The sequence below is a fragment of the Callithrix jacchus genome, chromosome 7, assembly GCF_049354715.1.
Source record: "Callithrix jacchus isolate 240 chromosome 7, calJac240_pri, whole genome shotgun sequence".
Classification (NCBI taxonomy): Eukaryota; Metazoa; Chordata; class Mammalia; order Primates; family Cebidae; genus Callithrix; species Callithrix jacchus.
This window is the reverse complement of record NC_133508.1, coordinates 35,205,625-35,216,916: the sequence shown is the minus strand read 5'-3', so window position 1 is coordinate 35,216,916 and position 11,292 is coordinate 35,205,625. Positions and strand designations below refer to the sequence as shown.

At 53.1% G+C, this 11,292-nt stretch overlaps 1 protein-coding gene and 1 non-coding gene across 4 annotated transcripts in view; one reads left to right on the top strand and one right to left on the bottom strand.

Annotated features, from left to right (window-relative positions):
• The window catches only part of LOC128928272 (uncharacterized), a 30,296-nt gene extending 28,418 nt beyond the window's left edge, over window positions 1–1,878 (bottom strand). For all 3 annotated transcript variants that reach the window (XR_013519697.1, XR_013519696.1, XR_013519695.1), the window contains exons 1-3: window positions 1,697–1,878; window positions 1,097–1,175; window positions 758–794 (exon numbers count right to left, since the gene is read on the bottom strand). This is a non-coding gene — a transcript (uncharacterized LOC128928272). The remainder of the gene's footprint in view (window positions 1–757; window positions 795–1,096; window positions 1,176–1,696) is intronic.
• Window positions 1,879–3,358: 1,480 nt separating this feature from the next.
• On the top strand, window positions 3,359–9,183 carry FZD8 (frizzled class receptor 8). The gene is made up of 2 exons (XM_078329926.1): window positions 3,359–3,590; window positions 3,621–9,183. Exon 2 carries the CDS (start codon window positions 4,249–4,251, stop codon window positions 6,310–6,312), a length of 2,064 nt encoding a protein of 687 aa, XP_078186052.1. The 5' UTR covers window positions 3,359–3,590; window positions 3,621–4,248; the 3' UTR covers window positions 6,313–9,183.
• The last annotated feature ends 2,109 nt before the right edge of the window (window positions 9,184–11,292 follow it).

The window sequence follows — 11,292 nt, the reverse complement described above, 5'->3', positions numbered from 1 at the left end:
AAAGTGCTGGGATTACAGGCATGAGTCACCGTATCCGGCCAATATTTGGCATTTTGTAATACCTGAGAAATTGTATTCCTTACTAAAGAGTTCTTCATTTAATCTTTGGAACGTATCATTCTGTTAGTATCTGCTAGGCCCTCTCTTCCACCCAGATTCTTATGTTGTATTTTTAGATGGTAAGCCACCGGAATATGATTTCCCCAAAGTTTCCGAAATTTGTTACAGACGGTATTGATAGTCTCCTAACTAACTCGGTAGCCAACATTTGTAAAACCTTCCCTCCTCTGAGGTAGATTCCCGATTCCAAATGTTTATATTATTTGCTTGCAAGCCATTCAGTAACAAGACATGTGTTCAGAAATCCCTTTAGAAACTTCCCTATATTATTTATGTCCCTACTAAAGCTATTTCCCCTCCCCTAAAAAGCAGCTGCTTTACATACAATGAAAACATCATTATTTAGCCATCGTAGTTGATTTACGTTCTGGTTTCTTCTAGGTAACCCATCATTGACTTTTACACACTAATTGGCTACAGAAGTCTTTCCCTTCTCCTCTGAAAGACTGTCAAGTAACTACTTAATAGTAAATGTAAAATGCTATTCTTATGTTCTCTCAATTAAAAGAACATTTGTCATGATTTTTATGTAACTGATTTTAACCTCACAAATCAGTAAGATCTCCCAAATAGCTGAGAGGATTTTTGAAAGTCTGAACTTCAGTCTGCTTTTCTCATGCAAACTTAATATACTTACCCCAAACTTCCACATTCCACATCATCAAATCTTTCATCTTGTCTCAAAAGAAAAAAGAGAAAAAATTTAAAGCCAATTAAGAGCCAAAATCAACCATTTTCAGCCTCAATTTTCAAATGTCAGTTTGTTTTTACCCAATTCTCGCAAATTTATATAGTGTAATTCTAAACTTCACTATTTGACATTTCTCCGTGGAAGAAAAGCAACAGGAACTTTTCACCGTCTGTGTTGCTCTTGGAAACCAGCCCCTCCCATCTGCGGTGAGGGCAGTGCAGCACCCTGGCTGGTCTTTGGGGCTCTGCCTGCTCCGCCGCGCTCTGCACAGCACTGAAACTCTACCTGCAGCTGAAGCGCTCTGGAGGCTCGAGTTCTGGAAACAAGGTGCCAACGGCAGAGATAGTGACTTTCTACATTCAACCTACAAGCGGGAATTCCGATTTCCAGGAGGTGGGAAAAGAAAAACAGATTTTTTAATCAAGTAAAAGTCGAGTCTGCATTTTTGAATAGCCCGTTTTCTGCTGAATCAGCTAATATTTCTGAAGCCTTTGAATTCCAAATTCCTACGGACTTTGGTTTTTCCAAAACAAAAGTGGGAAGGAAATGTTTTTCAGTATAGAGAGGTTCAACTAGACTAAAATTTAAAAAATTAAAAAAGATAGTGGGGTGTAAGTATCGCCTGGTGGATATGCCTAGGAGGGCGAAAACACAGAACTTGCCAAAGACGGGGCTCTGGGGGGTGCGGTCTGACAGTCTACTTGTAAATATGTTTCATAACGAGGTTGCTGAGCTACAGAAAGCAAGAGGAGGAAGACACGGATTCCATCAGCTCAAGGAATCTGCAACTACTGCTGCTTATTTTTGTTTTATGACAAAAGCTGTTTCTGAACGAACAACCACCAGCAGCAGCGCCCCGAAAACCGAAACTGGCCTCAACTGTACCTTTAATTCTCTTGCTCTGTCCCCACGCCCTCTGCAACTTTTGCCCTCCAGCTGTACTTGTTCCGGTACGAAACCTGGCAAATGGCAAAAATCTTGAAACAAGAAGAGTGAGAGAGCGGAGAGAAAAGGGAAGGAGGGAAGAGGGAGAGGACGGCGGAGAGAGGTGGGAGAGGGAAAGGAGTGGGGAGAGAGGAGAGAGGGAAGAAGGATGAGAGGGAGGGAGGGAGAGGGAGAGAGGGAGAAGGGAGATGGGAGGGAGGAGGGGGAAAGAGAGCCGGAGAGCGGGGGTGGAGGGTGGGGGTGAGAGAGAGAGAGAGAGAGAGGAGACACATTCTGCCACCCTCCTGGCTAACAGAAATGCTTGTTCCCGAGATTACAGTAATTACAGCCCCAGCATGAGTTCCATACAAGCGCTAAATGAAACAGCACATCAATTAAAAAATAAACACTCCATTCCAGGAGAAAGACAGCCCCCTGGGACGCCCTAACAAGCGTAAATGAACCTGCCGGGCCGCAGGCCCCGGCCGCCCGCAGACCCCCCCCCCCGCCCCCGCCCCCGGCTCGTCTTAAGGTGGCCGCGGAGCCGGCGGGGGCAGCCTGGGCTGGCGGTGGCCCAAGCGGCTGCTAAAAGCAGCTCGAGTCCGGCTCCGGCCTCGTGCAGAGCGCGGATACGTGTCCCGGAGTTCGCGCCAGGGCGCAGCACCGCCTCCCACCAGAGAAAAGGAGGCTCTGGCAAAAACGTGAACTTGGGATGGATGAATAGACGTCCCGAGAGCCCAAGCGCAGGCAGAGAATCCAGCCCCGGAGTTTCCAGTCTGTCCTATTTATAAGTTTAGGGTTTGTTTTGATTTTTAAAAAGAAATGGAATGACTTCTCCTAAGAAAGCACGGAGTACCGGGGCTTTCTATATTTTAATCTCAACTAATTATCAAAACCCTCTTCGAGGGTTGCTACGATCACCCAACCCTCCAAGTGGGGAAACTGACGCTCCCCCGGGTCACGCAGCGGAGGCGGGAGGAGAACCCCAGGCGGACATTTGCCCCCCGCCCCCCACCCCACGCACCCAACGCCGGACATGTCACCCCGGCCGTCCCTGGTCCAGCCCCAGTTTAGAATGACTCGACTCCCCACACAACTCCAAGTCTCACAAACCATCGCTCTGAGAACCCCAAGAAGGCACCTTTCCCCGGGTCCTCTGCAGCGTCGAGCCCCTGCAGGGCCCGGGCACTTTGCTGCGGAACCTCTGCGCCGCCCTGAAGAGCGCGAGACCCCCGCCGCCCGCAGGTCACCCGCATTCGCGGAGGGTGCTAGCAGGGGCTTGGCTGGTTTGGAAACGCGCCGGGGAGGCGCACGCTGCACCAAACCCCGTCCCTGTCCCCACGGGCAGACTCGGGGAAAGGGGACCAAGACCTCAGACGCACTCAGCGCCTTGGGGACAGCCGTGGCCAACGCTCTGTCTCTGCGGTCAATCCCAAGGTTACCAAAACTCTCCATCCGCAGAGAGTGCGCACAACGGTGCGGACACTCCGGGACTGCCTTAAGGAAGGTTGAGCCCTGGGAGCGCGTGGACTCCGCCCCGCTGCCCCGTGATTGGCGCGCGGGGCTGGAGGCGGAGACCGAGTCCGCGCTGTATAAATATTCATGAGCCGGCCGCGCGGCGCTAGCGGGGCCGAAGCCGGGAAGTTGGGCGAAGGGCGCTGCTCCCGCCGAGGAGGAGGAGGAGGCGGCGGCGGCTGGGCGCGAGCCGCGCCACTCAGGTGTCCGATCCGCCTCCCGGTCTGGATTTGCTCCTGTGTGTCCAGCAGGAAGGGGACTGCGTGCACCTCCCACGACTGCGGCCCGAGCGCGGCGCGGACTTTTCCCGGCGGCGGGGGTCCGTCTGTCCCCACGGCAGGCGGCGGGGGTCCGTCTGTCCCCACGGCAGGCGGACGAAGGACGGACGCCAGAGAAAGAGGGCGGCGGCCTGGGCCGAGGCGGGTCCCCAACTCCGGCGGCGGCGGCGCGGCCTTGGGGGCGGGCATGAGCCCCTGGGGGCCGAGCGGAGGCCGCCAGGGCTGACCCGGCGCGGCGAGCGGCCCGGCCCAGCCATCTTGACTGCGCACCGCGGCCCGAGAGGAAACTTGCTGCGCCGCCGCCGTCTGTGCCCGGCGGAGTCACTGCCGCCCGGCGCGGCGCGGAGAAGCGGTCGGGAGGAGAGGAGGCGAACGAGAGCGGGACGTTGAGCCGAGGGCCGGCCGCTCTGCGCCGCGAAGACTGAGCGCGCCCCGGGGCGAGCAGAGCGGACCCTCTGGGACTGTGGCGCACGCCTGCGGCCACCTTCAAACCCCGGGAGCGGCGGAAAGGAGTGCGGAAGGGCCCTGCCCAGGCTGCGGACCGCGCCACTGCGTTCGCGCCCCGAGAAGGGGCTAGATTATCGGCAGACCACCCCCCTCCCGGGCGAAGCAGGAGACCCCAGATCACCCGCTTTGCCCGTCTCCGGCTGTCTCGCGGGGCCCCTGGCACCAGTCTCCGCGCCGCCTGGAGGGCGAGGGCACCGGGCCGAGGCGCGCAGCATGGAGTGGGGTTACCTGTTGGAAGTAGCCTCGCTGCTGGCCGCCTTGGCGCTGCTGCAGCGCTCTAGCGGCGCTGCGGCCGCCTCGGCCAAGGAGCTGACGTGCCAAGAGATCACCGTGCCGCTGTGCAAGGGCATCGGCTACAACTACACCTACATGCCCAACCAGTTCAACCACGACACGCAGGACGAGGCGGGCCTGGAGGTGCACCAGTTCTGGCCGCTGGTGGAGATCCAGTGCTCGCCCGACCTCAAGTTCTTCCTGTGCAGCATGTACACGCCCATCTGCCTGGAGGACTACAAGAAGCCGCTGCCGCCCTGCCGCTCGGTGTGCGAGCGCGCCAAGGCCGGCTGCGCGCCGCTCATGCGCCAGTACGGCTTCGCCTGGCCCGACCGCATGCGCTGCGAGCGGCTGCCCGAGCAGGGCAACCCCGACACGCTGTGCATGGACTACAACCGCACCGACCTCACCACGGCCGCGCCCAACCCGCCGCGCCGCCTGCCGCCGCCGCCGCCCGGCGAGCAGCCGCCCTCGGGCAGCGGCTACGGCCGCCCGCCGGGGGGCAGGCCCCCGCACCGCGGCGGCGGCAGGGGCGGTGGCGGCGGGGACGCTGCGGCGCCCCCAGCTCGCGGCGGCGGCGGGAGGGTGCGGCCCCCTGGCGGCGGCGCGGCTCCCTGCGAGCCCGGGTGCCAGTGCCGCGCGCCCATGGTGAGCGTGTCCAGCGAGCGCCACCCGCTCTACAACCGCGTCAAGACAGGCCAGATCGCCAACTGCGCGCTGCCGTGCCACAACCCCTTTTTCAGCCAGGACGAGCGCGCCTTCACCGTCTTCTGGATCGGTCTGTGGTCGGTGCTCTGCTTCGTGTCCACCTTCGCCACCGTCTCCACCTTCCTCATCGACATGGAGCGCTTCAAGTACCCGGAGCGGCCCATCATCTTCCTCTCGGCCTGCTACCTCTTCGTGTCGGTGGGCTACCTGGTGCGCCTGGTGGCGGGCCACGAGAAGGTGGCGTGCAGCGGTGGCGCGCCGGGCGCGGGGGGCGCGGGCGGCGCAGGCGGCGGGGCGGCGGGAGCGGGCGCGGCGAGCGCGGGCGCCGGCGGCCCGGGCGGGCGCGGCGAGTACGAGGAGCTGGGCGCGGTGGAGCAGCATGTGCGTTACGAGACCACGGGCCCTGCGCTATGCACGGTGGTCTTCCTGCTGGTCTACTTCTTCGGCATGGCCAGCTCTATCTGGTGGGTGATCCTGTCGCTCACGTGGTTCCTGGCGGCCGGCATGAAGTGGGGCAACGAAGCCATCGCCGGCTACTCGCAGTACTTCCACCTGGCCGCGTGGCTCGTGCCCAGCGTCAAGTCCATCGCGGTGCTGGCGCTCAGCTCGGTGGATGGCGACCCGGTGGCGGGCATCTGCTACGTGGGCAACCAGAGCCTGGACAACCTGCGCGGTTTCGTGCTGGCGCCGCTGGTCATCTACCTCTTCATCGGCACCATGTTCCTGCTGGCCGGCTTCGTGTCGCTCTTCCGCATCCGCTCGGTCATCAAGCAGCAGGATGGCCCCACCAAGACGCACAAGCTGGAGAAGCTGATGATCCGCCTGGGCCTGTTCACTGTGCTCTACACCGTGCCCGCCGCGGTGGTGGTCGCCTGCCTCTTCTACGAGCAGCACAACCGCCCGCGCTGGGAGGCCACGCACAACTGCCCGTGCCTGCGGGACCTGCAGCCCGACCAGGCGCGCAGGCCTGATTACGCCGTCTTCATGCTCAAATACTTCATGTGCCTGGTGGTGGGCATCACCTCGGGCGTATGGGTCTGGTCCGGCAAGACGTTGGAGTCCTGGCGCTCGCTGTGCACCCGCTGCTGCTGGGCCAGCAAGGGCGCCGCGGGGGGCGGGGGCGCGGGCGCCACAGCCGCGGGGGGCGGCGGCGGGCCGGGGGGCGGCGGCGGCGGAGGTCCCGGCGGCGGCGGCGGGGGCTCCCTCTACAGCGACGTCAGCACTGGCCTGACGTGGCGGTCTGGCACCGCCAGCTCCGTGTCTTATCCAAAGCAGATGCCATTGTCCCAGGTCTGAGAGGAGGGGAGGGGGCGCCCAGGAGGGGTGGGGAGGGGGGCGAGGAGACCAGTGCAGCGAAGGGACACTTGACGGGCTGAGGTTCCCACCCCTTCACAGTGTTGATTGCTATTAGCATGATAATGAACTCTTAATGGTATCCATTAGCTGGGACTTAAAAGACTCACTTAGAACAAAGTACCTGGCATTGAAGCCTCCCAGACCCAGCCCCTTTTCCTCCATTGATGTGCGGGGAGCTCCTCCCGCCACGCGTTAATTTCTGTTGGCTGAGGAGGATGGACTCTGCGGCGTTTCCAGAACCCGAGGCTTGGAGCCCTCCCTGGCTGCACTTGACTGGTTTGCAGTCAGATACACAGATTTCACCTGGGAGAACCTCTTTCTCCCTCGACTCTCCTACCTAAACCCCTAACTTACCTTGGAGGAGGGGTGACTGCGACCTGACGGGATTGCACGGTTTGGGTATTCTTAATGACCAGGCAGATGCCTTAAGTAAACAAACAAGAAATGTCTTAATTATACACCCCAAATAAATACGGGTTTCTTACATTAGACAATGTATTTATATAATTATTTGTTAAATTGTACAAAATGTGTAAAATATGTATATACCCAAAGATATACAGTGTGTACATTTTCTTGTAAAAAGTTTAGAGGCTTACCCCTTTAAGAACAGATATAAGTATTCTATTTTGTCAATAAAATGACTTTTGATAAATGATTTAACCATTGCCCTCTCCCCCGCCTCTTCTGAGCTGTCACCTTTAAAGTGCTTGCTAAGGACGCATGGGGAAAATGGACATTTTCTGGCTTGTCATTCTGTACATGACCTCAGGCATGGAGAAAATTACTTGTTAAACTCTACTTCTTTAAGTTGTTAGCCAAGTAAATAACATTGTTGAACTGAAATCAAAATCGAGTTTTTGCACCTTCCCCAAAGACGGTGTTTTTCATGGGAGTGCTGTTCTGATCCATGGATAACAACTCTCACCTTAGTGGATGTAAATGGAACTTCTGCAAGGCAGTCATTCCCCTTAGGCCTTGTTATTTATCCTGTATGGTATCACTAAAGATTTCAAAACCCTGCATTCATTTCTGGAGTCCGTGATTTTGAAGGCACCTGGTGTTCAGGGACGGAACGCCTGGCTGAAGTGTAGAGGTTAATGTTTTAAACCATAGCTCACCCTTTACAGTAGAAGTCACTTGACAATCTGGTAGGGGAGCGGGCACTCTTTAATGGATTAAACGAACGGGTTAACATCTTAATAACCTTCAATGCTTGTGTATACCAAATGTGCTGCTTTTCCTAGAGAAAAAAGCTATTGTTCCTCTGTCAAGACTAAGCTAATTTATTTGAGCAGAAGGCTGTTGAATTAACAGAAGAATGCTCCAGCAATTGTTGAACTTTTTACCTGTCTGCCCAGTGGCTCAGCACATCATTCCTTTAAGAGGAGCTAAATGAATAGGGTTAATCTGTAGGGAACTTGGTCTTTTGAGTTTGAAAAACTTTGATCTTTTCTCCTCTGCAAATGTGCTGTATAGTCTGAAGTTTCTTTCCCTGCTGCCCATCTCCTCTTAGTGCAGACCAATTGGCCACCGCGGAGCCTTAAAGTTCTTCCATTAAAGGGATGTGGGACTTTTACTTTAAAAAGGAGAGAGAGCGCGGGAGAGGAAGACTTGTAACAGTTAGTGAAGACCGGAGGCACAAGTGCTCAGCCTTTTAAACAGCTTTTCCCGGCATTGTTAGCCAGCCTGCAGGCAGCTAGGCATGGGTTGAAGCTTTATAGAAAAGGGCTCTGAATGCCCCACAGGTGGTCTGCGCTCATAATCCCCCAATTTAAAGCGTTTTCCTTTGCTGGACAATTGCATTACAAAACTCCCTTCTTTTTCGCTCCTAATTGAACCAATGAACTATTATAAACTACAAGCTTTTCTTTTAAAAAAAAAAAATCGCCAGTGCCTAAATTCTGTTGACTAAATTCTAGCAAGTTTTCCAAATAACCTTTTAAGGCACCGGAAGTAAAAGCTGCTTCACCAGACGTTTCTGTTTTGCGGATATTTTTATTCCTTATGCTTGTTATTTTCTGACAGATTAGCAATAATTTAAAAGTAATTGGTAAGGTTGTGTGTTAGTACTGAAAAGATAGCCCCAGGTCCCTTATTAAGCTGTCAATCAAGATAAGAAATGGGCAGCTACCCTGCTAATGATGAGGCATCAATCATTATGGGATGGGAGGGGCTTTGTTCTGCCCATCCTGCTAAAATGTTTGTTCTCCTTACTTTACCTCGTAGGAATCTTTAGTGGTGAAAAACATTTTTGATAGGCTAGACACTACTTGCTTGACCCATTTTACTCATGTAAGAGGCTTTGCGGAAGAGTTCCATGGGGGTAGCATTGTCCGCATCCTTTCCAGAGTCAGTCTCGCTGTTAGATTAGACGTGCAATTAGAACCCTGCTTTAGCCGTTGTGCCCATCTTATTTTTTAAAGCCAGAGACATTGTAAAAATGTTCACCTCGCCAATAGATTGGCTTATTAAAGAATTACTGTTTGTAACTTAGGTATCTATCGGTGGCCTACATCTAACCTACTTGGTAACTCATGTACTGCAGTGTACATACGCTAACTGTAAACTTTATATATTCAGTTATAAAGTGGAATTTTGAGGGCAGGTCCCAAAGTCGTTACCACATATGTAGAATGGGGAGAAAGCCCCAAGTCACCAGTTAGCATGTCGGCTTTCTCAGGTAGCAGTATTCTCATGACTGACACATTTTCAACTGTATGACATAGTGGGAAAATGTCCAACTTTGAAGTTTTTTTTACCTTATTCTTTACTATATCATTATAAAATGCTATATTTGATAACTCAAAATGGCTCTCAGTGTGTTTAATCTAAGCGAGCTTATTTGACAAATCCAATTTAAATTCTGAGGACAGTTTTCAGTGAAAAGACCTGCATCTGTAATCACTAGACACTGATTTTAGAGAATGGTGTTAAGATGTAAGTGCTGGTTCTTCGCCTTTGAAGCTATAACTTGAGTTGCATATTTGCCAATACTCAGATGGTGTCTACGAAGGGAAGAAAACCCCAAAATTGATTTTAAGGTGGAAGAAAGAAGAGTATATGGCAAATTGCATATTCGACCAATGAATACCTGTGTGTTCTACACAGGTGTGTCTTTAATAACTACATAAAACAAGTGTTTGTTTTTGAAAATCTTGTCAAATTATTGGGAGTTGGGTTGACGTGGTTGCGGTGAGGCTAAAAGGTCAGGGTCAAATCTAACATGATTAAAACCATTAGTAAAGCCAAAGCTTGTTAAAATTGCTTGTGGGAGAAGTTATGCGAAACACTTCCTTTTTGCTTTATAATAAATGCAATTTGAAAGCCCCATGAAACAGAGGGGGAAAAGTTTATAAGAAAAGTGTAAGGAGCAAACGATGCCACATGACAGTTCAGTGTCTGTGATTCTTCAGAGTTTGGGCAAAGGGAGTGAGATTGTCTCAATCTCACCGAAAGAAAAGCAGGAGTTTGCAGAGCACATGATGCAATTTAAAGCGTAGGTGCAAACGTGCTGTTGACAGGGGCGAAAAGCCGATCAGTGCGTCAATCGCTTTCCGTGTCTGATACTATACTGCCATCTGGTGGTAACACAGGGTCCCAGAACCAGGAAGCTAAGGAGATTCCTTCATTCAATTCATTCATTCAAAAACAGCACAGTGTGCTAGCCCAGGCACGTGCCCAGCCTCCGCCCAGAGGACCTGCAGACATTTCGTACTCGTAAGTTTAAATCTTTTCTCTAAAGCGCTCCAAAATTGCATCAGTGTGCACTGAAGTTTAAGACCCCACAAGACATCCCGCCGGGCAGTGAGATTACTTTCATTAACTTCAATTGCATTAAGTCCTCCATATAACTTTCATGAAAGAAAGAATGAATAATAAAGAGCATTTTGAGGTGGGATGATGTGGTTGGCTTGCTTAATTAAATGCCGCTTTACAATTTCTCACGTAGAGGTCAGCTTCTGAGTCCAGGGGATGCCCGTGAGTGCTGTACGTGAGTGCTGTTAGCGTGAGCAAGACCAGGCCGTCCCTCATTTTACCTAGCTAGGTGTTCACGGAAACACACCAAGAAGAAAAAACTTAACTGGAAAACGAGGTCGGCCAGAGGGAGGAAGGGAGTATCTGCGATGGAATGCTGGAGCCCTCGGGAAGATGGCACAGCACTGCGGCGTGGGAAGAGCAGGCCCTTAAAGAAGGATGAGCGGGACAGGGCACTGTGGCTCATGCCTATAGTCCCAATACTTTGGGAGGCTGAAGCAGGCAGATCATCTGAGGTCAGGAGTTCGAGACCACCCTGGCCAACACGGTGAAATCCTGTCTCTACTAAAAATACAAAAACTAGCCGTGCGTGATGCCAGGCACCTGTAATCCAAGCTATCTGAGAGGCTGAGGCAGGAATTGCTGGAACCAGGAGGCAGAGGCTGCACTGAGCCAAGATCATGCCACTGCCCTCCAGCCTGGGTTATAGAGCAAAACTCTGCCTCAAAAAGAAAAAAAAAAGGATGAGGAGAGAAACAAGGTTTTTGAGGACCAGAATGTCTAATGGGGGTGGTAGGGAAGGAGGAGACCAGTGGCCAAGAACCACATAAGATCTTGGAGGACTTCTAGAGTTGAGAGACCCCAGGCGCAAGAATCTTGCTGCCCACGGACAGGAAGCAGAGGCAAAACCCTGTGGCGTTATGGAAATGTGGAATCTCAGGTCTTTCTTACTGAATCAGAAGCTGCATTTTAACAAGACCCCCAAGCTTTGTAGGCTCACTGAAGGGTAGGAAGGGCTAGCACTCGACCCCTCATTTCACTGGTTAGAAAACAAGCCCGTGGCCGGGCGTGGTGGCTCAAGCCTGTAATCCCAGCACTTTGGGAGGCCGAGGCAGGTGGATCACAAGGTCAAGAGATCGAGACCATCCTGGTCAACATGGT

Bases quoted from the DNA above. Each gene is read 5' to 3' on its own strand.
- FZD8 (XM_078329926.1), top strand. From the start codon at position 4,249: ATGGAGTGGGGTTACCTGTTGGAAGTAGCCTCGCTGCTGGCCGCCTTG.